This window comes from Paroedura picta, chromosome 2 (genome assembly GCF_049243985.1).
Source record: "Paroedura picta isolate Pp20150507F chromosome 2, Ppicta_v3.0, whole genome shotgun sequence".
NCBI classification, from domain to species: Eukaryota; Metazoa; Chordata; class Lepidosauria; order Squamata; family Gekkonidae; genus Paroedura; species Paroedura picta.
In genome coordinates, this window is record NC_135370.1 from 59,244,445 (window position 1) to 59,271,018 (window position 26,574).

Below are 26,574 nucleotides of genomic sequence, written 5' to 3' on the forward strand. Positions count from 1 at the left end.
TAATACCACTCCTTATGGAATCACAAGCCTTGAATCTTTTAAAAGTTAATCTCATTCCCGATTTTGGGGTGGGGGACTTTAGAGAGGCTGTCTTGTGTTTTAACTGGGGGGGGGATTCCTTTTCATGCACAATTTAATGCCTATTCATTGTTCCAGGCAGTTTGCTTTTTTAAAAAAGAAAAAAAAACAAGGAGGGAGGCAGGTACAAGGGTGGGAATTGGAGGCAGAGATAGTGCTACTTCAGCTGCACACATTTCTTTAGCACGTGGCTTGCTGGATGCTCTCCTCTAGCTTGCGCTTTTTAGTTTATGTGATTCCCCAGCTAGCACTTTAAAAGAATGTAGCTACCAGTTTGCTGCTTAGATATTGGATGTTGGCGATGTCATGCAAAACACCAAAAATATGGCATCTGCATAAGGTATTTCACACTATATTTATCAGATGCAGAATGGCTGTGAGTTCTCTTCAGTAGTTAGTTCCCAACTCTTTCTTCTCAACTGATGCTATCCAACAAAATTTGCTTGAGCAGCCTGTCACTCAAAGACTCTCTGGTTCTGTGAGGAATTAACACTTTACAGTACATCACATATTTATACAGCACTTATCGGCTTCCAAAGCACAGTCCGTCACAGAAGCCTATCCTAAAGTTCCTCCACCGAGCAAGTCTAGACACTGATGGACCTAAAGGCAATAGAGTGATGGAACTTTTTTGTATCTCCTCACATTAAATAACCTCCCTTTTCAGACAGTTAAGAAGCAACGGTTCAATGTGGTCATCTGTGTTCTTGGACCTTTCTTTTGCTACGCAGACTGCATTCTTGGCATATCCCACCTTAACATTTTGCTCAAGACAGCTTACTGTATTGAGATGAAAAACATACAAAATACACATTATAACCTTCCCCCACCAAAAAAATGGCTTGCAACTTTAACCACAGCAAAAGCCGTAACAAACAAAATGGCGTTACACTTTCTAAAAGCTTCCATAGATGCTAGTTCCCTCCCTTCCACAGGAAACATGTTCTGCAATATCCTCTCCCTTCCCTTGCTTGGATCTCTTGTGGATCCGTGCTTTGAAATCAATCCTTTTAAGCTTGCAGCACCACAGAGTTCGGCTGGGCATTCTGTGCACCAAACAAATGCTGTGTCTAAAAAAAATGCCCCCTTATCCATTGTGCATTGATAGGATTATCTGATTTGACATCAGTCCTCTTTTGATTGCATTACCACAGTATCCTGGACATTCTATACATTGAACTGGTTGGGCTGAGCTTACAACCCTCTCTTGCTTGGATTGGAATTCTGTGCTTCACATCAGTTTGGTCAAGCAGGCATTGTCTCAAGGTCACTGGGTGTTGCTGAACACTGAGCTTTGCACTTATTCTATTGGGCTTGCAATCCCACCCCCCTTGTTTGGATTTGTTGTGGAGCTGATATTGCTAACAATGGCACTGGGATTTGCTGAGCACTGTGATTGCACTGGTTCTTCTGGACTGTCAAAAATGCCCCCACCCTACCATCAGTTTCTAACTGCAGCTTCTTTGGGACTTTGATTCTATTCTGCTGTGGTTTCTATTGCCTTTTTACCTTTTTTGGGTTGTTCTGTTTGGGTTTTTTTTTTTTTGCTGTTTTTTCTTCTAAACAGGATGGTAGCACCTTTTTTGGCGGCCCATAACATTGGACTTGGTCCAATCCTTTTGAAAGTTGGGGGTTCTTCTAAGGAAGGGCATTGGCAGCTATGCTGCAAATTTTGTGCCTCTACCTCAAAAAACAGCCCACAAGTACCTTGGAAACTTTCAGAAAGATTTCCCATTGAGCATAACAGTCCACTTAAGATATAATGAAATCATTTGGGATTCCCAAAAATCCCAAATTCTAATACCATTGGATAGGGGAAGATCAAGAAATACCATATTTTTATGGTCCAATATACCCAAACCTGTTTTTAAAAGGCTGGGCTTGGGTTTGTTTTTTGCATACTTTTTTTTTGACCTTGCATTTTAAGTTTAAAGAATAGGGCAGCAAAAACTAGGTTATCTTCCTTTGTAGGAAGAATAATCATTACGTGCTTCTTAATGGTTAAAAGCTACTTATTAACATTTCTCCAAAAAGTAACAGTGTAGACATAAAGAACTGTTATTGTTCCAAAAAGACAATTTAGTGTAGAAAAGTGTAAAATCACATTTTATTACAGGTTCAATGTCTATAACATATGTTCTGTAATTCATACTGTAATAGTGAACATTCTGTAACACTGATGTAATTATTCAAAAGCTAGAATTTGCCTGTGATTTCAGTTTTTTATAGCATTCCCCACTGCTAAATAACAGTTGTTTGTTTATAGGCTGATTGATCTGAGCACACTTAAAACAAATTCAGAGTAACAAAAAGTGAAAGTACTGGATTTTTTACCATTTAGTGGTATTATAGGATATACAAAGAATGCTGAGCAAAATAAAACCTTTATTTGAAAGGTCAACATACCATATTATTGCTATGAATTTTTAAAATACTTCATCAGAATCTTTTTTAAAAATAGATTACAGTTTTAGTATGAGGTAAAACCAAGGATGGGTTTCTTCTTATAGTGATAACTGAATACTGTATTTTTTTGTCTCACGGGTAACTAATTGTAGAATTAACATTTGTTTTCTCTTGATAAAACACTGAAATATTGCTTTTGAAGCAGAATGGGGAAATGAGGCATATTGTCACAATTGTCATTTATAGGCAGTTTTAATTCAATATGCTTTCAATAAAAACAGCAAATGTTGATGCAGCAAACAATTGTTCTTTACTTTTCCCCACTGGTAGACTCATTAATAGCTTCTCTTCTTAGTTTCAGAGCAGTTCAAATTCGGCACTCATGATTTTCTTACTGGATGTTTCTTTCTTGACTGCCAATAGGCAGAACTTAACACTATGACAAAAATATGTGCTGTAGCAAATCAAGTAAGTAAAATCTTCTTCAAAAGTAACACAGGCCACCATGTTGTTCATGTGATAGGTGGTAATGACTGACAGCTATGCATTTTCTTTTGAAACACCTCATATTTACAAAGTTGGGCAGGTTGGGCTGTCATTTATAACTGGGAACAGATATAATATTGAACAATATTGGGAGGGGGAGAATGACAGCAAGAAAAAAAATCTAGTCAAGGTACTTATTGTATTCATCCAAGTATCTTTTCCTTTGTGTTGACATTATCGGGTTTAAACAGAACTTTCGCAACTAAGTGAAAAAGAGGAATGTATAAGTTTATATTGCCACTTTATAATGGGACAGCATGGAAAGCTTGAATCACAACAGTAGTTGTGTAGGGAGCCAGCTTCGTGTAGTGGTTAAGAACGGCATCAACGTCTAATCTGGGGAGCCAGGTTTGATTCCACACTCCCCCACATGCATCCAGCTGAGTGACCTTGGGCTCACCACAGCACTGATAAAGCTGTTCTGACCAATCAGTAATATCAGGGCTCTCTCAGCCTCACCCACCTCACAGGGTGTCTGTTGTGGGGAGAGGAAGGGAAGGCAAATATAAGCCGCTTTGAGATTTCTTCTGGTAGAAAAAAGCAGCATATAAAAACCAACTCTTCTTCTTCTAGTTGAGGAACATGACATTTTTAAGAATAATAAATGGTAGGGTTTATACATATTCATACTTGGCTTTGGAAGGCAGGTTACCTTTATGTTTTAAAAATTCTTTTATCATTTAGTACTAAATATAATCCCAGATTCCATAGTAGTGCCAACATTTTACACTGGCGAATTACACCAGTTCTATTAATTTCAATGAACTGAGACTGGAGTAAGTCTGAATAGAATTGTTCCGTCAGACTTTTCCCTAAGAATTTTGCGTTCTTCCTTACTTGATCTGTACGCTTCGTGTGCACTAGTATTCATTGTCAACCATAACCTGAAAACATTCTGCAATGTAGTGTAGAATCAACTGATCTTTTCAAAAAAATACGACAATGGTAGCAATACATTATTTCCATACAGATACAACTTTGTCTACTATTGTGATTTACAGGATATACTGCTATACAGATCTTTAAAAATGATGACTATTTCTGATTAAATAACATTCCAAGATACTCCACAAAAGCTATCTGGGCACATTTACGGTGCTCATGAGAAAGACTTTAGATTTCTCCCCACACTCATTCAAACAATACTCCTTGAATGCATTCCATCATTTGGAACCTGACAAAATAAAAATTAAGTTATGTACCCATTATTTCCTCATCAGCAAGTGGGAAAACTGCAGATACAATTTGGATATGATTAGGGATTTGGAACAAACCAATTGCAGATAAATGGGTTAAAAGAAGCCTCTCGCTTGTGTTGGTCTTTCATTTCTGATTTCAGCTCCTTGCAGCCAATTTCTTGAAAAAAGTAAAGAGGTTGGAGAAACAATAATAAACCTGCTTGTCATTTGTAACTTGGCTCACATACCATGAATTCCAGTGTAGAGGCTTTATGTCCTTCCACAGCATTGTCAGTTGAACTCAAAATATTGTCTTTACAACTTTGTGAATGGAATCATTTGGCACATTTTAGAAGGGTTCTGTATCAACTAACTTTGAATCTAATGTGTGCACCAAAGTTCACTTTTACAATAACATTTCAACTTTATTAGGACTGAGAACATACTGAAGCTCAAGGCACCCAAACTATTACAAGTTCTCTCATACCAACAGAAGGGTATATGTAATGTTGGAAAACCGCAATAACACCTGTGATGAAGACAGATCAAGATGGGTAGCCATCTTTGTCTGTAGCAGTAGAAAAGATCAAGAGTCCAGTAGCACCTCAAAGACTAACAAAATTTGTGGCAGGTATATCCGAAGAAGTGAGCAGTGACTTATGAAAGCTCATATCCTGCCACAAAATTTGTTACTCTTTAAGGTGCTACTGAACTCTTGCTCTTTTCTTCTGTAATGCAGATATTCAAATAAGAAAAATAATTTCCTTCCTTTTCTATTATTCAAGTAGAGATTATACATCAGAAAATGGTTACTCGTACCTCTTACAGTTTCTGCTGTATTTTAGGTTTTTTTCCCATTTGAAAGCTTATACAAAGTTATGATCCACAGACTTTTTGAAGAATCTGAAAAGTATCTGTAAAATTATCCAGCATTTTAACATATGAAAGCTTTAAAAAAATCACTAGAACAGCATTCACTTTCTTGATTATGTCAAGTAATACCATCAACTGAGTTCTATAAGGCAGGCTGGTTTCTTAAAAGGACTGGTATTTCCTGTAGTGAAGTCATTCTATAATCAAAATGATTTGAGATGTGACATTAAGATGGGATGGGTAGAACTATATTTTTTAAGTTTCACATGAAGTGAAACATTAAAAGATTCAGAAGAGGCACTGAAACATGATTCCATAAGCACTTTCCATAAGATTGTCTCTTCGCTGAGTTATCATTTCATCGTACACTATGGAGAAACAAACACACACAAAATTAACAATAGTACCTAATTACAATCTGCAGAATTTTGACTTTATAATGTAAGCTTCCTAATCACCTTACTGAGGAATAGTAAGAAAAGTTTTCAGGATATGACCATGCAGCAATTTGCTTAGAATTTTAGCATATTAAGGAAGTACAAAGAAACATGACAGGAAAAGGTATTTTTTCCTACTCAGAATATTCATGCAGTAATATCTGAGCAAATCTACCTGCCAATGCTACCAGGAATCACATCTGGAAGCAGTTATTAGCAAATATTTGTCTTTATAATTCATATTACAATGAGGATCTTCCTCATAATTAATAATGAAACTTTTAAAATGTTAACAGGAAACTAAGTTTATTTAAGATGTTGCTCAAATAGACCGGAAGTGTGTGTGTGTGGGGGGGGGGGTTGTATATACTGGATGTCAACATTTATAAACCAGATATCAAGGGCAGGCATGCAAAAGACAGAAATCACTATATTCTGATATTTTGTTTGTTTTTTATGCACAAAAATATTTCAGTATTATATAAACCTGTTGCCTAGGAACAACCATTGTCTCCATCTTCTTGAGAAACACTGTGCATTGGAATGAGACTTTCGCATTGCTCGCTTTCTTCCGGTGTTCTAAAGATGATTAAAATTTATGAAATTAGTTTATCTACACAGAAAAGTTATCTCAGGGGTCCCCAACCCTTTTCAGCCCATGGGCATAGTCACACAATGGTTGCCACAAATGTCTGCTGCAGGAAGCAAAGTCCAACAAAAATGGGTGCTACAACTTAGCTTCAGTCATACAGTGAAGGTCCTTGTGCTGCTGTTGGCTGTCAAAGAAATATTTTAAAATATCTGCACAGCCAATCAAATCTTCAATGGCTAATCAAGCCCTGCTGGTCAAAAGCCCCTCCTGGCCCCACCCACTTGGCAGGCACCAGGGAAGGTGCTGGCATCCACAGGAGGCTCCAGAGATCCATGAACATTCCATACAATTCTGTAGTGGCAGAACAAAAATCATCTTGAGTCTTAAAATGTTTTAAGAGTTCAGTAATTTTGCCCTTTCTTCATTTTCTCTGCTTATGAAACCCTGTTGGCCCCCTAATCCCTGCCCTGGTGAAGTGGTCGGCTAACAACCCGTGGTTGACCATATCAAATGGAGCCAACAGAAGTAAGAGGATTGCTGAACCGCCCTGATCTAGTTGGCGCTGGATATCCTCTATCAGGGTGACCAGTGCAGTCTCCACCTCATGGCCAGGATGGAAGTCCAACTGGTATGCACTCGAGGAGACAACATTTACCTACACAACTGCATTGCAGCATTGTCGAAAAGACTCAACTTCTTGTCTGAGAGGAAAAAGCAAGATGCCAGGAATCTTAAGATTTCAAGTAAATCTTGAGCTACTTGAGGTATAAATTACAATTGATTTCAAAGGTGAAGGAGGGGGTAGTTTCAAGGAGGTTATCCTACCTCTGAATACGGTGCTTCCTGAAGAAAAATACAAAAACTCTTCTGATTCCCACCATCACTGGATCCCAGTTGTTGTAGTGACACAAAAGAGTTGCAATGAAAAATGAAAAAAATACAGGGATTGCCCCTGCAAAAAATAACCAAGAAAATGTAACCTGAAATTAGAACAAGAATAATATTTTGGTTAAAAGTAGATAGCATCATGTCACCTGCATCACAGGTGCAGGCATATGTAGATTGGACAAGAAACTTGCTGTATGTCATCACATCTATATACTAAAGGCTGAGTTGGGAAACCTCTGGATACTTAAATCTGAACGTTGATTGGAACTGTGAAAAGGCAAAGATGTTCTTTCTACAAACCTGAAAAGAGACCCAAATTTGCAGAAAAAGGTAAAATCTAAAAAAGAAATACATAAGAAATGCTTAAGAATATGAAAATAATAATAGGTGTGCCTGTAGAGAAGGGCCCTATTTTGGCAGTTGAGGGAGGACTTCTTGAAGCCAGGCTTGACTAGGTTGGCCAACTCTAGGTTGGGAAATTCCTGTAGATTTTGTGGTGGAGTCTGGGGATGGCAGGGTTTGGGGAAGGGAGGCAGTTCAACTGGATATAATGCCACCTTCCCCAGATTCCACCTTCCTAAGATCCCATCTTCTTCAGAGGGACAGATTGAGTTCAGTGGTAATTGTGGGAGATCTCCAGGTCCCACCTGAAAACTGCCAACCTTCGGTCTGCGTGATTTGATACCACTTGACTTGCATGACTCAACGAGGCCTAGCTGCTTGCTATTGTTCAACAATAATCACCCTATTAAACCCAGTGTGGTATAGTGGTTAGAGACCCAGGTTCATATCTTCATCTTGCTGTTGAAGTGCACTGAGTAATTCTGGACCAGTGACATATTTTTTTCAGTCTAATCTACCTCACAGGTTGTGCAGTCAAAAAGAATTATTATTATTAGATTTGTTACTCGCCTCTCCACAGAATACTGTAGTATATCCTAACCAAATTAGAAATATGCCGAAGCTGGTCTCCCTTTTGATCTACCAGAATAACAAAGAAATAGCTGCTGGGATTGCCTGAATCTCTCTATTCTGTCTAGGTAAAATAATAAAGACTAATGTATGCCTAATGTATGTAGTGTTTTTTCATCCTATTAGGTAGGAGATGGGAAAAAATACTGGAAGGACAATGTCCTGAGCCAGGTTGAAACTAGAAATGGACTTTGGTTAAAAGAAAAAAAATAGATTTGGCCTCAACAGTACATGATTAGACTGAAACTTAATGAGTGTTCAGCCCTCAGAGCTGCCTATTCTCCAACTCTTCTGGCTGTCATAATTGCCACCAGAAATACAATGTCCAGAAATACAATGAAAGTGGCTTCAATGATACAGTCATCGCCATAGCTTTGTCCATTATCAGCTGGATGACTTTCCCTTCAGTGAGGCAGAGGCCATGTTTGCAGAAATATTTACTTCCATCAAAATAAATCTAAAGCTTGTTTTATTCTGTGGCCACTGAAAAAATAATTAGTATTACACACTACACAGTTTTCTATAAAACTGGAAGCCATTCTGGAGACTCTGAAAATAGGATTTTAAGTACTCTCTTCACCACAATTTCTGATATAATATATACCTCAAGTGGCTCAGCATCTATCATGTATAATTTTGCTAAATAGATATGTTTTATTTAAGAAACAACAGGTTTCGAAGGCAGTTACAGGATAGATCTGTGCATGGATCCCATCTCTTTCTCCTTGTCTAAGTAGAGGAAGCAGGTTGGATGAAAAGGGGAGGTATGCACAGATCAATACTGCAATCATTTTTTCCAGTGGGGGAGGCGGTTCTCGATAAACCCACATACAGGCATTTTCAGTGTTGGGAAAGCCTATACACAGGACATATCCTCTTCATTTTTCATGGCCTACAAAACATTTTCTGTCATGATCTTTTCCTGTTACAGCATCATGAGAAATATGTGGGCTTTCACTGATAAAAGGTGACCGGCCCATTCAAGAAAAAAACAAGAGTAATTGTCTATAATTAAATACAATCTGTGCCTTACCACAGCTATATTACTTCTTCCTTGTCTTGTGACACTGTCTAAATTATCTGTCAAGACACTAGTGGTGAGCACAATTTTCACCAATAAAGTGTACATTACCTTTTGCTTGCACATGTCAGCGATTATGGACAGAGGTATTGTAAGGCTCAGGGCAAGTGTGCCTATCAATGATGAGGTAAGAAAGCAGCCCCTAGGAAAATATTAAGATTTCAATTTTAAAAGCTGTTGAACAGTTAAAGCACTGTTAGGGTACATAAAGGTATTTTCATGAGTAGCAGTGTTTGTGGGCTTGTTGTGGTTTCTAAAGCCATGTCTTAAGTCCAAGGCAAAGATGTAACTAAGAATGATTTTTATTTAAAATATTTAAAAAATATTACTAGCATTACTTATGATCAAATTTCACATAACTTTAGGGAACCATAAATGGCATCCGCAACATTCACTTCAGTCTCAAAAAACAAGCATGAGGGACCTCCATTATAGATTTGACTGTGCTTTTGGGAAAGAGGAACATTAACCCTTTTACCTCCTACTGTTTTCCCTAATAAAAACAGACCTCATTGGCTGCTTTTGGTTCCAGTAGGAAAAGACAGGCATGTACCCCATCATATACCTACTTCTCCCCTCTACCAGGACTTTAAGCAACCTATTTTAAATGAGGGAAAGGCACTAAGTGAAAAGTTAAATTCCTACTTTCAGCACTGCTCCATGCACTGCTTTTTGAAATTACATCAAACATTATATCAAATGTTGGGGAATCAAATTCAATGCAATCACTTATGTATAATGACGTATGCACTTTGGTCCTTAACTATGGACATAATTTAAGCCTGTACCAAAATCAGAAAACAAAAAACAACAATACTAAAGATCTCATGACTTTCAAATATATTCTGATTTTTTTACATTTGGATTCATCATTTTCAGACTGCCCACTATGGATTAATAGGGTTCTGATTAATGTTAACACATATACTTCAGTTCTATAAATCCTAGCCCTCCTATTCAGAATAGACTTCCAATTTGCTCTCTGGTTGTCAGCACAGTACTCCTCTGCTTTAGTACTTGATGTGGGGTAGTTCACTAATACATGTTCATCAGTCATCATAGCAGTAAAGGATGACTTGTAGGTTCATAGAATCCACCATAGATATCATCCCATTAAACTGTATTAACTAATGCAAACATAAGCAACTAGTACTGGAAAAAGTCCACATTCTTGGCTGAAAGTCAGAGTGTTCACTGTTTAAGTTGTGTATATGAATGTCTTTAACTAGTCCTTAGAATGTTTGAGATAGCAACAGTTACCCTGGGACCTCAATCTTGAAAATCTAAACACTTGTAATAGCACATGGGAATGTAGTCACAAGATCAGTCCTTTACTCATGGTATTTATTTATTTAAATATTTATATCCAACCTTAACCACAGCTCACTGTGGCTTACAAATAAAACAAAATACATTATAACTTTAAAAAATTAGGAAGACAATTCCACAAATTAAAAAAGTACATGATGTAATTAATGGCAGACTGGTTACCCTAAGCAGAGGAACAATTGGTAGGTGGCAGCCTAAGGGCTACAGATGGTTAAATAAACTTTTAATAGTAATGTCTAGATTGGATGGCTATGGTTCAAAGTTATATATACACTGTCCATTCAATACTTTCCATGAAAATCTGATGCCTTCCCTTCTACCATGATTACTGACTGTTATCCTCTCCCACTATCTAACAGGAGCAGTCTACACTGGCTTTCATAACAGAAGTGTACATGCAGCCATGATATTGACCACAGAAATGTACATGCAACTACTGTGACACTATCATGTGTGGCTTCATTCATGGCTGAGTTCCAGCTTTCTGAGCTGCAGTGATACGTTGCAGATACCACAGGTCTGTTCTAACCTTAACAAAGCACAGTGCAATAGTGGAAAAGGAGATCTCACATTTCACCTTGTGAGCTACAAGGCAATTCTGGAGGAATAACCCCCCCCCCCCCAGAACTGCTCACCCTAAACAACCAAGGAGCAAAATAATATGGCTGGCCTAAAAAAAAACTATTAATAAACCAGCCCCCTGATAACCTTATTCTCTTTAATAATTAAGTTTTGATGGTATCAGTGATGACAATATGCTGAGACATTTTTTGCAATGCTTGGTGCTATATAAACCAGTCTTATTTACTCATCCATAATATCAAAACGCAATGTTATTTGTTGATTCCCACTTTTAATGGCTAACTAACTTTAAGAAGCTTAATATGGAAAGCAGTTTGCCAAATGTACATACCACAACCAAAGAAATTCAGACAGAACCGTTCCAATAAGGCCATTGATAACAATGCATGTAAGTACAAGTTTGCTGGGAAATTCAAAGTTCTCAAATCCAGTATAATGAAGTAAGAAGAAACCTGGCCACAGCAGCAGTAAATTAAACAAACCAACAAAACCTGCAGGGATTCATAACAGAAAGTGTTATTCGAACAAACAAAAGAGTTTGGTGTGTGTTTAATTTTCTTAAACTACACAACTTGATTTAGTATATTTGCAACTGTTAATTTTTGTACAACTGGTAACTAGTTTCAGAAATAGATCATAAAATACATAGATTTGGATCTCACTGATGCTTGCATTTTCCTCTACACCAAGGACCCCCTTCGCTGATAGATCATGCTCTTGTGGCGATACAAGAGTGTCTTATATCAGTGGAAGGGTCTTTCCAATGGAACATCCACAGAATGAAACAGTAAAATCCACCCCAGATTTCTATAACCTGTGATTAGATACTTCAACAAGTTCAGTTAGGAGGCTTTCTAAAGAAAGGTAGTCTAATAATAATTGAAAACTGACCAAAAAATTATGCCCTTTAATTGCATATTTAGATGCCTTGACAGAGATTAGCTGTTTACCATGTTGGAATAACAGAAGACAATGCACGTGCATAGAAATGATCATTAGTGCTGCAGCAAAAGCTAGTCTCTAGTGAATACACATTGTTCTTCCTATACTACCATGGTTTATCTAGTCACCTTGTTAAAAAAAGGCTCATATAGTTTATTTACAGCTAAGTCGGGTTTTAGCAGTAAGCCTAAAACGATCCTTAGGCTTTTTACAGCTTGTGGCAGAAAAGCCTTAGTTGTTCTTTGTCTTTCTATATGAATATACATATACATTAAACCATTTTCTGCGTATCTTCAGGCCTAAGTAGCAACACTTTGTTCCCATGATTTTTGTCCCCCTTTAAATCTTGCTCTTACCAAAAAACATAGGTATATCAAGTTTGTCTTCTCTGTCTACTTTTCGTTTTATCATAACTATGTAGATTGCATAGAGCATAGCTCCTATGAGGGACCACAGGGAACCTGTAGAGGGGGGGAAAACCCAAACATTCCTCATTCCATTATACTATTAAGCCATATTTGTAAAACTCATAGGGTTTAGAATATTTTTCAGACTAATATTTACAATTGATTGAACATTATTATGCAAATAAAGCTATTTTCATGAAAAAATTAAACTTTTTATAACAGTTTGAAAATACTTCAAATTTCCAAAATTGTTAACATAAGCAGCCTTTCTCAACCTTTTTACAATTGAGAAACCTCTGAAACATTATTCAGATTTCAAGAAACCCTGGAAGTGATGTCAGCAGGCGACACCTCCCTGCCATGTCCCCAGAAGTCAGATCATGAGGAGTGACATCATCCAGACACTCACACCAGATATGACATCACACTGTTGCCAATGTCAGAAATGGCCCTGCAACCTCCTACGCTGGCCGAGGAATGGGGCTGGGGCAGGTCTCCGTCACTCCCCTACCCCATGCTGGGCTGCTGTGTTTTGGGTGGCCTCCCTGATCTTGGTGCTTCATCAACCTCCCAAGCATGTGGATGAGAAAGGTGGCTCTCACATGCAGCTCAGATGGCTGCTGCAATCACAGGGCTCAGGCAGGCAGGCTTATGAGGAGCAGTCATGAGTCAGTGCTCTGCTTCCCTTAGCTTGCCTAGGGATGGCCATCCACATCCTAGAGTGAAAAGCAAAAATTGGGCGGTGGGGGTGGGGATTTGGGCCCTCTTTCTTGTGCACTGCAGGGAACTTCCCCCATTTTTGAGGCATAAACCACAATGATGCCCCCATATCCATATATGTGCTTCCCCTACGTTTCCCGTCTCCCCCTACAATGAACTTAAAAAAATAGGGGCCAGACGTCATCAACAAAAGTTGGCTGGGCTCATTGCAAACAACCGCCCCCCATGTGGCTTTTAATTTTTTATAAATACAGGCTTGCAACAGGTTGTCTGAGCACACAGTGAGGGCAGGTGCCTTGCCTGTCCATCCCTGCTATACTGGGAAGGGGGGCAGCTGCTGCCCTTCCCCTTTAATTTCCTCAAGAGCAATTGGAAGGGGCCAGGATTGCACCCAAGAAGGCACAGCACAGCTCTCCATTCTTGTCTGAAGGTGGAGCATCTGCAGCACAGAAGGGGCCAGGGGGAGAGGGTTCTCCATCACCTCCCTGTCCCCAACAGCAGAAACGGCCCCATAGCCTACTCCACTGGACTGGAAACAGGATTGGGGCAGGCATCCATCACCCCCTGCCGCCAGCACCCGCATGCAGTTAACTCGAGAATATTTAACTCTCTTGACTCCAGTTGTTAATACATGCAACAAACCAGCAAGGATTTTTATGACCAGGGTCCTTTATCTTTCCACCTACTCCAGGCTCCCTCATTGACCATTATGGAAGGGATGGGTCAACATAGCCATATATGGGCATATAACCTGATTAATTTTTGTAAAAAATTTTAAAATCTAAAAAATTAATCCCCCCCCCCTCTAATTGGAAACCTTCCATTGAGGGCCATTGAGAAATGACTTATTCACAAAACCTGTTGAGAAAGCCTGCTGTAGTGCAACTGTATTTCAGACAAATTTAGGTAGATAGCCATGTTGGTCTGAAGTAGCAGAACAAAGGCACCTTTAAGATCAACAAAGTTTTATTCGAGGTGTGAGATTTCGTGTGCATGCACACTTGCCTGCCTGTCTGCCCCTGTATAATTTATTTCAGGCACACAGTAAAATTGCAAAATTATGCACACCTACATGGGAGAAAACCCAGCTGAATACAGTAAGGCCTTTAAATGTAAACATGCATAACATTGTACACTTTAAATACACGGATATAAAATTAAATGTGTAATTTATGAAGTGTATACAACAATATCTATCAAATGTATTCACAGTATTGCATTTGAAAAAATATACCTATTCCAGCAGATTTATCAGATTCAGAAAGATTCACAAGAACAACACCTCCAATGCTATTTGAGGGGAATAAAATAGAATTAGACAGAATTTCCACAGAGAAATAACTTGAGAGCAGTTGATTACATAAAATTATCGTATACATAAAATGTGATTCAAACTTCTGAAAATATACTGAAGCTTCCAAACTCCTATTGGTGGAATCTCCCCTACCCCAGGGCCAAATGCTGCCTTTATGTATTTATTATATTTATATACCGCACTCCCCAGAGGCTCAGGATTCTGTAATCCCCTCCTCCCCTTCAGGTCTGCTATGAAAGGAACCACTGACACTGGTGAGGAATGTGTTTCCGAGAGCAATGCAGGGGAGTCTGTGGTCATGGGCATACATCCCTTTTGAGGGGGGAGAGCTTTCCTCTTCTGCCTAACTGCTGGGTGACAGGGAGGCCACAGAAAAGCCCCATCTCATTTAAAACACTGCTGTGGCCAGCCTGCTAGAGGGAAGAGGCAGCCAAGCCATACATGTCTCTCCTCCGCAACTCTCTGAACGTTTGGGGCTTACTGCACAAGGTTGTTGTGGGGATGAAACTAGATGCTGTGGCAGAGATTCTTTTGCCTCCAGTTTCATTTGCACAACAACCCTTTGCAGTAGGCCTCAAGTGTTTCATCTCCACAACAACCTGCATGGGAGGCCTTAAATATTTCTTCTGCACAACAACCCTGTCCACCCTCCAAAGCAGCCATTTTTGCCTGGGGAGCTGATTTTTATACTTTGGAGATTAGCAGCAATTCAAGGAGAACCCTAGGCCCCACCTGGAGGTTGGCTGTCCCTGGTCAGAAAATATTCCTTGAGGTTTGGAAGTGGTGCCTCAAAAGTGTATAATGCCTCCACAGCCACCTAACCAGCCAGACAGCACTCCCTGACCTATTTCAGGTCAAGAAAATATTGCAAATTGGTGTAGGTTCATGATCTTAAATTCCTAGACATGCATAAACCTGACTAGGGTCAAGAGCTGAGGGCCCTGATGGAGCCATCAACATTCCACATGACTGTAAGACAGCTCTTCCATCAGGCTTTTGGTTGAGGCTGCAGGGGGGGGGGGAGGATCCCGGGGTTGATTGATCGATCTATGGGTCCCGTCTATGATATCTGACTTCCTGTTTTCCATCATATACCGTTAATGGTATAAGGGTGGCGGCATTGGAATTGGGGAGTTGTTTTTGGGTTTTGTCTGCCATCTGCCTTGCTTGATTATTTGTGGGGTTTGATTGTTATGTTTTATTTGGGGGGGGGATGCTGTTTTTAGCATTTTTATTATATTTATTATTGTAAAGGCTGTTTGCCTTTTATTTGTAAGCCTTTATTTGTAAGCCACCCCAAGGCAATTTGTCAAGAGGGGCAGGGTATAAGATTAACAATTAATACATAAAATAAAAATACTGCTGTGCACAGAGAAATCTCCTCTTAGGGTTGCCAGCTTCCAAGTGAGGCACTAAATCCACACCAAACCATGAGCTAGCGCCTGTTGTATTACAGAATGCAACAGGCTTTACTACTAGTATACACAGATTTGGTGTATATCTTAATTTATTTGTTAATGAAAGACAAAACAGGAACTTGAAAATGTTTATAATCTGTGGTAAAAACAAGCAATAGTAGAAGTCAAACCAGGGTATGGAGATATCCTAGAGACACTTAAACATAAAACTAAAATGAAGAGAACTGATAGTTATGAAGCAATGATAACATCCTACAGAAACCTCTTCACATCTAAAGAAGAGAAAGATCTTTCTATAAAAAATTACTTTTCTTTGCCACTCAATTGGGCACAAAAGAGAAAAAGAAAAAGAATAAAAACTAGTCAGTAATGAGTGTGTGGGGAGGGGGTTCATAAGCAATTTTTCATAAGCAATAAGATACAATGCTTGGCAATAGTACCATCGTGGTACGTTCATATGTATTTGTGCATAACTGAGAAATGAACAAGTTCTTTTTGTAAGGAAGTAATACATTAGCAGTTCAAGTCTTGCATTTTTAGCTGTGATGTATTAGAAGTGAAGCATACACAGAAAAAATAAGGCAGATACAGCCTTTGGTCTCCACAGCTTTGATATATGGAGATCAAAACAAGTGGTTCAGGTGCCCCAAATTCAATATGTAGGGAGTGGAGAAGCTGACAGTTCATAATTGCTCTGCTACAAATTTTTCTTGGAATTTTAAGATTTAGTATATTCACCTGGCACATTAACATAAGCAAGTTCTTCAGAGTAGGGTTTTATCACAAATCTAGTACTGGGTTGTTAGACTAGAGGAACAGTGGGCAATGAAAGGCACAGCAGCTGTCAAAACAGCAGTAACACTTGAACAGACATGCTACAGAGTTCCCCAACAGTTACACATGATCTACAGAATCTAAAAATAGTGACGAAGCCTTCACTACTAAATCCAGCTATCTAAAGGAATATAAGACAACTCTTGCCTATGGTAGAGAAGAAAATTGGAGATTAAGGAGTCTATATTCCTACCTTAAAACGACAGCTAACAATTTTGAAAGGGTAAACCTGTCTCCACTGTTACTTGGAAACACTGCAGCTAGGATTAGGGTAAAAAGTCCTGAGAGAAAAAGAAGAAAAGATCCTATTTTAATCTTGAATATGCAAGCAGGAACATACTAGCACATTATATGATGCAGGGGGGGAGGGAGTTATGAGATTATTCTAATCAACTCTAAGATCTTTAAAAAAGCATCTCAAACAGAAGATTCTTCCTATGTATTATTTTTAAAATGAGGAACTTCTTCGTTTTAACACAGGGTTCAATTCACAGTGGAGGTGTGGCCAGCATTGGGGTAGTATTTTGAGAGGCAATAAGAGCTGCAGTAGGATGGAGTGTTTCATAGTTCTTTGGATCCAACCTAATGTTTTAATGTTCAAGGTGCTCTTTCTAGTAAATATGTAATTCCTTAATGCCTACAATACTGATATTTGTGCATGCTACATGTGATTGTAGTTATTTCCAGTACTTGCAATAGCAATAAACTAGCCCTTACATTATGGCAAAGGTAAAGGTAAAGGTAAAGGTACCCCCTACGCAAGCACCAAGTCATGTCTGACCCTTGGGGTGACGCCCTCCAGCGTTTTCATGGCAGACTCAATACGGGGTGGTTTGCCAGTGCCTTCCCCAGTCATTACCATTTACCCCCCAGCAAGCTGGGTACTCATTTTACCGACCTCGGAAGGATGGAAGGCTGAGTCAACCTTGAGCCGGCTGCTGGGATCGAACTCCCAGCCTCATGGGCAGAGCTTTCAGACTGCATGACTGCTGCCTTACCACCCTGTGCCACAAGAGGCTCTTAACACATTATGGCAAAACAAGGGTGAAAAGGGGTTTTTATTGTGCAGGATAATGTATTTAAGAAATCTTTGCTTAAAAGTATTGGGCTGTTGGATTTCCTCCATTTAACCCTGATGGACTTCTGGAACTTTCACTTATAATTGGTTAAAAATAATAAGCAATAGAAGAAATAAAAGTACAGATCACTTAGCAATCTGATATGAACAAGTGTTACTAATTCAGCAAGAACTCAGTAAATTTAAAAATGCATAAACACGTGATCAATTTCAAGTTCAAGAATATAGCTTGGGAAATAGCTTAATAGGAAATTAATTCTGAAAATATATGCTTCTTCCAATTATTTACTTAAACCTCCCCATGCCAAGATTTGGGCTAAAGACAGGGAGTTCTCACACAGCAGAAGGAAATCCTAGGATCCAATATGTAACTTTGGCTCACCTATGCATTCTGAATTTCTTATCTCTTGCTGACTGGCAATTGAAAACATGAACCACCTTTACCCACTATTGCAGTGGTCCCCAACCTTTTTATCACCGCTTGACAATTTTACTGAGGCTCGGTGGGGGAGGGGTAGTTTACTCCTCTACTCTCAACCACTGCCCTAACGCTCTCTGATCGCTATGGTAATGTTTAAACATCCCTTCTAAATAAGATACAGACCCGCCACAACAATGAACATAAGGAAAATTTTATTTTCATGGAAATTTTAACTCATGACAATGACAAATCAATGGGAACCCTGAGCTTGTTTCTCTGCAAGGAGATAATCCCATCTGGGAGTGATGGGAGACAATGACACGCAAAATGTGTTGTAAAGGGACGGGGGGGGGGAGAAGGCGTCCTTCGTGGCCCACCTCCAATTAGTCGACGGACCACATGTGGTCCGCAGCCCACAGGTTGGGGATCGCTACACTATTGTATTTAAAGCAACATCAGATGATACATCAGTTTCACATATTGCTAGGCAACTGCTCCTTTTAAGAATTATGCTTCTTAAACATTAATTTAACGAGTATTTTTAGCAACTGCAGTAAGAAATTTAATTTTGTCTGTCATTTAAATACATAATTTATTCTTACCAGAAGTTGATGACAGAATGTTAACTATAGCCACTTGGGTGTCTGACAGTGCTTCTTGATAAGAGAAATTTGCCAGGAACCACTAGGAGATAAAACAATAATTGTTAATGTAATATCTGTTTATTTTTCATCCTGTAACATTTAGTATCTATACTTTCCCACACACATGCCATACACCATAAAGGCAGAATGGTAAGAAAATCTATTTTCAGTTTATATTAGGAGACAAGGTAAGAAATTCAGCATATATAAAAGATAAAAACTAATTTGGATCATTAACTTTGGTAACAGCAATTTTACATACATCTAAACTTGACAGATTTTGTTGCCTTCTGAAGCACCTTTTCATGATTTCTGCATTCAAACTAAAAAGCATTAAATTACGAAAAAGTTATTTATGCTTAAGCCTCACTGAAATGTATTATTTAGTCCTAAACAAATTGTGCTATTGATTTCAGTAAGTCTTAAGTACGACTAGTTTTCTCTCTATTAAGTCCCCGATGATTTAAGATTATTTCTCTTTAGTTTGAAACATATGATAGATTATTATACTGTATAAACCAAGTGATATACTGAATTTGTTGGAAACTTGAGAATCACAGAAAAGGGGGGCAATGTTCACACATCATATGCAATCTTATTGGTCATAGTAACCTTCTTGTTACTATATAAGAAAGATCATAGGGTGTTTCTATGCTGACTCAGTGGATGCTGCTAGATATGAATGAAACATTTATAAGGTTAGTAGATGCACATGAGAAGAATTAAGTGAAGGCTATTAGTTAAATCTGCTAATACACTAATGCTAAGTGGAATTCATATATATATGAAGCTCCACCAGGACCTTCCTGCCACGTTTGATATAGAATGTGAACTGGGAGCCCTGTGGCCATCACTGGGGGTGTTGTTTGATGGCTTCAGGCAGCTCTCTTTAACTGAGGCGGACAAGTTGCTGGGGTCAGTGAGGGCAACCACTTGCCACCTGGACCCCAGCTTTTCAGTGTTATTCAAATCAGGTGACCACCAGATAGGAGGACCCTTGAGGGATATTATTAACCCCTCATTGACATTGGGAGAGTTTCCTGAAGGGCTTAAGGAGGCAGTGGTCTGCCCCCTTCTGAAAAAACTGTCACTGGATCCGCAGGACCCTGCCAGCTACCATCTGGTGTTTCTGGGAAAGGTGGTTGAAAGGGCCGCCGCGGACCAGCTCCTAGCATACTTGGAAGAAACTTCGGCTTTTGACTCAGGATACCATCCTGGCCAGGGGGTGGAGACCGTGCTGGTCACCCTGATGGATGATCTGGGGTTTTGAGTTGGGTTGTCATCAGTATGTGGATGACACCCCACTCTATCTCCTGATTGATGGCCGGCTGGTTTTCACCGCATAAATATTTGCCAGTTGTTTGGAATTGGTGTCTGGATGGCTCAGGGAGAGTTGCCTGAAACTCAACCCCTTCAAGATGGAGGTCCTTGTGGCTTGGTAGGGGACAGGAACAGGAAGCACGCCTCCCGATTTGATGGGGTGCAGCTTATGGCTGTGCCTGTGCCAGGGATGATTACGGCTGTGCCTGTGCCGGGGGTGATCTTTGATGCCTCCTTATCGATGGATGCTCAGGTCACAAAGCTAGCCTAAGCTGCGTTCTTCCATCTGCACTAGACAAGGCTACTAGTGCCCTTCCTGTCCTCGGACCACCTGTCCACAGTGATCTATGAAACGGTCACTTGCAGATTAGACTTCTGTAACTTGTTCTACCCTGGCCTTTTCTTATCTCTGATCTGGAAATTGCAGTTGGTCCAAAATGCAGCTGCTAGATTCTCCACAAGGTCATCTTGGAGGGTTCATGTCTAGCCTATTCAGAGGCAACTGCATTGGTTGCCAATTGGCTTCTGGATCTGGTTTAAAGCTTTGGTTCATATCTTCAAGGCCATTTGCAGCTTGGGTCCCACCTATCTGAAGAACCGCTTGTCTCCTTATGCCCCTCTCACAGCTCTCTGCTCTGCAGGTAGGAATGATGGTTGTCCCCGGCTCCTGGGAGGCACATATGGTCTCAACCAGGGCCAGGGCCTTTTTGGTCCTGGCCCCAACCTGGTGGAATGAGCTTCCAGAAGAGCTACGGGCCCAGATAGAATTGTCAACATTCTGTTTCTAAAACAGATCTTCCGCCAGGCGTTTGGTTGAGGCCTGGGTCAGGAAGAACTGCTCCCTTCCTGTATGGGCCTATGGAAATCTGCTGGGCCAGACTCTCTCTGAAGCTACCTCCTGGAGAATTGACGGCTGTGCCCATGGGGGTTGGGGGTGTGAGAAAGGAGTGAGTATCCTGCAGATAGTGTTTTACGATCATCAGGGTTGGGTTGTGTGGCTATTGTTTTATGTGGGGTGTTAAAGGTCATGTAAACAGCCTCGAACCGGCTGGTTCGGAGAGTGGTAAAAAAATTATAAATAAAGGATTATTGCACCTTGCATTCTCACTTTTAATTCTGAATTTACTTCATCTAGCTGACTCCACATTGGCAAGTTTTAATCTACTTGTCTAAATTTGGTCACCACCAGTCATTGTTGATCAATATTAATTACATTACGTTACGACTGTTGGCATGCATTATTGTAAAAGGGAAAGTATTAAAGGATTTTTCCTTCAAATGGCTATAAAGTGATTTTATTAAAGTTTAAATTTGCTCACATTTCATTTATCTCAAAATTTATTATCTGCTTGCATACATTTTTATTTAAACTTTAATGAATTAATCTGTTGTCAAATAATGTAGTGAACATCCCTAGAAGTTACCACTTTCTGACATGATTTTTAAAATTTAAAAAAAATAGTTTGACCCCTAAAACATTTTCTTCTATTGTTTACAGAAATAATGTAAGAATGTTGGGCTAATGCACTGAATATTGATGAAGAATATGAATAGGGATACAACTTCAAAAATTACTAAGCTTTCAATATTGTTTATTCACTAAAGGATTCAGTAAAGGATAAGAGACATACCACAAAGCAAAAGAAAAAGCTGATTTTGGCTACTTGACATGCAGTAAGCTTCCCTACAGCTTTTAATATAGAGTCCTGATCCTTAACCGTTGGATAAGACATACGAGACAGTTTTGCTTCCAATGCATGACTTGATGGGAGTTGACGAATCTCCATTATATTACTAAATCTCACACGAGGCTTTTTGGAAGCTTAGGGGAATAAAAATAAGAGAAAAGTGATGAGTTGTGTGTATTAAACCAGAAACAAAAAAATAATTTCTGAAGTTAAGATTTCTGTTGTCCAAATGACATTTCAATATATGTATCTACATTTCACCATCTGTACAACAACTATCCATTTGTTAGCATCAGAAGCTTAGATATACGTTTGATGTATCTTTCATTTTCTCTTCAAATTGCAATTTAAAAGTTTCCATAGTGAATGCATTCATTGTACTCAGGAACACTATACTTTCTTGGTTATAAGAGCAGCTGCTTCACTTTAATAAATCTGGTACTCAGAAGAAAAAAAATAGATCTGTTGTAGCTCTGAGTTAACTTAGATATGGATACTGCACCATCTTGTGGTTAAACCAACAGAAGGCTTAAACAAGTAATCAGTCACCAGTTTTTGAAATTGGTTTACAACTTAATTATTTTTAGTTCCAGGAGCTTGATTTCTTTAAAAAAAGCAGCTATAGCAATTACAAGTACACCACAATGTATACTTTTTACTCCACAACTCCAAATATATATAAAAGGACCTCTACTCAGAATCTACAAACTTTCAAGAATCTATATTGTGACACACTCAAGAATTTATAGCAACAATAAAGCAAATGAGAGCAACTAAATGGATTTCTATCATGTCAAAGAACTGGAGTCCCCAACATGGTGTCCATGAGCACCATGGCACCCACTGGCACTTTTCCTGTTGCCCACCAAGTGTTTTTTGAAAGTGGAAGTAGCCATGTGGGGCCATTGGGGATTTTACTGAATTTGCACATTTTAAAAAATGTTGCTTTGGCAGCAGTTGACACCACATTATTGTTATTGTTATTGTTAACAACAACAACATTATTTGTTAACTGCTACTCTTGGCCAGCTGGCTCATCACTGTGTGCCTGAAAGTAAGCTGCGGCAATCAATTTTCAGCTGGCTCCACCTCCTGAAACAGCCATTTTATGTCAGCTATTTTGGGCTGTGCCCACCATGCTGTGTCAACATTCCAAAGGTGCTCATGAGCTGTCAACAGAACTCTGTCACAGAACATTCATAGGGTGTGTGTGTGGGGGGGAGACCTAGGAGCAGAAAGAAACTCTTGAAGTATACAACAAAGAGACATGGTACCTTTCAGTAACCACACACCCCAAATGACTAAAAGAATGTATTACATTACTATTTTTCATGATAAATTGTATTTCTGTAGCAAAAGAATTCTAAAGATGTAATGTGCTTTATTCCCACAGAAATTCACTGAGCTGATAGAGATCAAACTGATACAGATCAGAGTAAGATACTCCCTGCTTCAATCATACACAAGTGGATGTCATCTGAACCTTTATATTGATATTCCTATTCTCTGGTTAGGAGCTATTACTTCTTTAAAAACTATGAATGCTTTACTTTGACATGAACAGTATTGTATTTTCAAACATGGGGACAAGTCAGCAGGAGACAAGAGTAAGTTACAGGGAACAATAAAAAATCGTCACCAATGTGCTTTGTCATGTTCAGTATTAAACAAAATTTATACAATGAAGTTTAGAAGAAACTTACTTTTTTCAGTATCATCACTGGTACTACTGCTTTTTTCATTTGGCAAGTCATGAAACTTTACGGGAACATATAATGGTTCACTCTGAAAGGCAGCATAAAAAGCTCCCAATTGACAAAAGGAAAAAGTTACTAAACTTGCTATTTCATGGTAAATCTATTAAAAGGCTGATAGCAATAAATCACACAGTATTTATCAACTGAAGTAATTTATCAGTACCTTTGTTTTCATAGGAATATCATTTATATGAACCATACGTACTATTTTAAAGCTCATCTACAAACATAGAGCTATACTGTATTAAGCGCTAGGAACTTACAAGGACTGCATAAGGATCACTGATCTTCTTGGATTTCCATTCTCCATAGAAGCTATTCTCCAGACCTGGGAAAGTTTATTCCTGGGGGGGGGGGATAGGGAAGTGCAGAATCACATCTACCTACCAAGTTGTATGAGCAAAGCTGACAAAGAGGAAGGATGAAAATATTTCACTTCCTTTCCAGGGCCAGCTCATTTATTAGGTCCAGAAAGCACAGTGCCTAGGGCTCATAATACTTTTAGGGACCCACTAAAATGTTTCATTTTCTTTTAAAATCAGGAAAAAATCAGGAAAATGATGGTATTTCTTTAATTTCTTTAATCATTCATTCTTGAATGTATATCTAATTCTAATCAAAATGCAATGGTATTCTGCACCCATGGTAGCCGAATGTGTTTTTATGATGATTAGCTGATCTTATTTTATGGAATGCTAGGTTGCAAGCAGAAGGGAAGGCAGCATGGTATAACTAAATCTCATCAGATCTCTGAAGTTAAGCGGGGTTAACAGATGGAGAGTAGAACACCAAGACTCAGCAGGAGAAGGCAATAACAAATCTCTACTTCAAAATCCCTTTTCCAGGGTCACCATAAATTACTTGTAAATTGATGGCACTTATGTACATGCAAAGGCTGAAGTCATAAATGTGTGGAATACAGAGGATTGAGCACTTTACTTGAGGCTGCAAAAACAAAAGCAACTATTTCTCCTTTCCCTCCTCCTATCAGCCCCCACAACCCCTCCCCTTCCTTGCTTCCTCCTCTTCTTCCCACCTATGACTTCCCTGCAATATAGTCTGCAGCTTTATTTATTATTTATTTAATTAATTTATATACTGCCTTTACCCCCAACAGGGAATCAAAGCTACTTTTATTGTTTTTTTCTGTCAGTAACTTGCATTTGTATAAAGTTGGATGTCAAAGTTTTCTTTGCCTCCTTTGTAAAATACACTTTTTTTGTAGGGCAGCCAAGGCTGAACTGGGATTTTCTGAAAAAGGGCAAAGTGTGTGCCTCAGAAGCTCTAACACAGTTTATTTCAGGAGTCACTAATGGTGGATAATGCCACATGTCAAAGACAAATAAATAAATAAATGTATTTGGAATGGCAAGAAACCTAGAATAAGTTGTAAAACACTTCAAGATTAGGAAAAAAAGAAGTGGCTTAGCAGTTCCAAATATAAAAATGTGTTATCTCCCCATAACAGACACTCTGTGAAGTAGCTGAGGCTAAGAGAGCTCTGAGACAACTGTGACTGGGCCAAAGTCACCCAGCTGGTTGCATGTGGGGGAGCGCGGAATCAAACCCAGCTCGCCAGTTTAGAAGTCTGCACTCCTAACCACTACATCAAGCAGTGCTTGGTATTGTGATGGGGAAGAATGCTACAGGAGACACTGACAAAAATATTTTAGTGCCTGCTCTTGCCACAGCAGATTATGTTATGGGTGAGTGATCCACTCAAGGCTGGGGGGATTTGTACCTTGGTCCCCTCAATCCAAGTCTGATACTCAGCCACTATACCACTCTGGCTTTCATACAGTGGCTGTTGCTGAACAGTAATGAGCCATCAGGTAGTCATTTCTGGCCATGGGTGAGTTGTGCAAATCATGTGATAGTGAACTGCTGAGTTATTGATACCAGACCTGGCAATGATGAATCCTTATGCTAGGGAAGAGGGAAAGGCAATAAGAGTGCCCTGCAAGGCCAGAATAGCCCTGAAAAGGGCCTGCCTCCTCCCTCACATTTTACAGATAGAAACCAAGTTTGAAAGGCAGCCAATAATGCTGTGGTTGCCTAGCAACGACCACAGAAGAAATTCATTTCTCATAGGCTGCCTCTTTTATTTGGGTGAGTTTAAAGTTCTCAGATTTTTCTGCAAACCTGGACCTTTTCTCAGATTTGTATAAAGATCAGTCTTGACTATACATGGCCCCAATTTCTGTCTTTAAATATCCACAGATGGACCACACTGACAATTAAATATATCAATGTTGACTAGATTAAAGAATTAGTTTTATTTAGGCTTTTCTCTTATTTCCTAATATCCACCCCTGCAAACTTTTCTGTTTCTAGACATTAAGGGATAATGTCTCTTATGGAAACAAAACACCTGAGAGTCAACTTGGTATAGTGGTTAAGAGAAGCGACCTCTAATCTGGATAACTGGGTCTGATTCTCCATTCCTCCATATGCAGCCAGCTGGGTGACTTTGGCCCAGGCACAGTTCTCTCAGATCTCTCTCAGTCTCACATACCTCATAGGGTGTCTGTTGTAGAGAGAGGAAGGGTAAGTGATTGTAAGCTGCTTTGAGACTCCTTTGGGTAGTAAAAAGCAGGGTACAAAAAACAGCTCTTCTTAATGAAAATGTGACAAACAATGTAGCATTTAATACAGCTGCATGCAAGTTAGATTGACATAAGAATGCTGCACAGATATGCTGTCCAACTAAGCTCCACAGCACCTTTCACTGATGAGTCTAAAAGTTTCATTAACATACAGAACATTGAAACCATGTCAAATTTAGAGACCTTACCAAAGGACTATTTACAGCATTGTCAGTTGTACACGCAGCAAAATAACCTTCAGCATCTGCAAACTAATCAGAGATTTAATATTTGAAACTGAATTATGACAACAGACAAACTAAAAACTGAAAACTGCAGGCAAACTTAAAACTAAAGCTTGCTATAACACTAGTTGAGATCTGTGAATAACTAGCAGGGTTCAGGCCATGAGCAGCAGCTTTCCAATGCAAGTCTTATATACCAATATCAGGGGCAGGGGTGGCCAAACTAAGACTGTCCAAA

At 39.2% G+C, this 26,574-nt stretch overlaps 1 protein-coding gene across 10 annotated transcripts in view; it reads right to left on the reverse strand.

Annotated features, from left to right (window-relative positions):
• Positions 1–2,156: 2,156 nt before the first annotated feature.
• The window catches only part of SLC35F5 (solute carrier family 35 member F5), a 45,690-nt gene continuing 21,272 nt past the window's right edge, over positions 2,157–26,574 (reverse strand). For 9 of the 10 annotated variants that reach the window (XM_077320265.1, XM_077320271.1, XM_077320264.1 and 6 more), the window contains 12 exons: positions 26,301–26,363; positions 23,453–23,534; positions 21,693–21,883; positions 18,700–18,781; positions 16,792–16,879; positions 14,266–14,321; positions 12,261–12,365; positions 11,294–11,453; positions 9,103–9,193; positions 6,936–7,090; positions 6,006–6,097; positions 2,157–5,449 (listed from right to left, as the gene is read on the reverse strand). In XM_077320265.1, coding sequence (XP_077176380.1) covers positions 6,013–6,097; positions 6,936–7,090; positions 9,103–9,193; positions 11,294–11,453; positions 12,261–12,365; positions 14,266–14,321; positions 16,792–16,879; positions 18,700–18,781; positions 21,693–21,883; positions 23,453–23,534; positions 26,301–26,363 — 1,158 coding nt within the window. In that variant the 3' untranslated portion in view covers positions 2,157–5,449; positions 6,006–6,012. The remainder of the gene's footprint in view (positions 5,450–6,005; positions 6,098–6,935; positions 7,091–9,102; positions 9,194–11,293; positions 11,454–12,260; positions 12,366–14,265; positions 14,322–16,791; positions 16,880–18,699; positions 18,782–21,692; positions 21,884–23,452; positions 23,535–26,300; positions 26,364–26,574) is intronic. The other variant, XM_077320272.1, reaches the window with a different exon arrangement.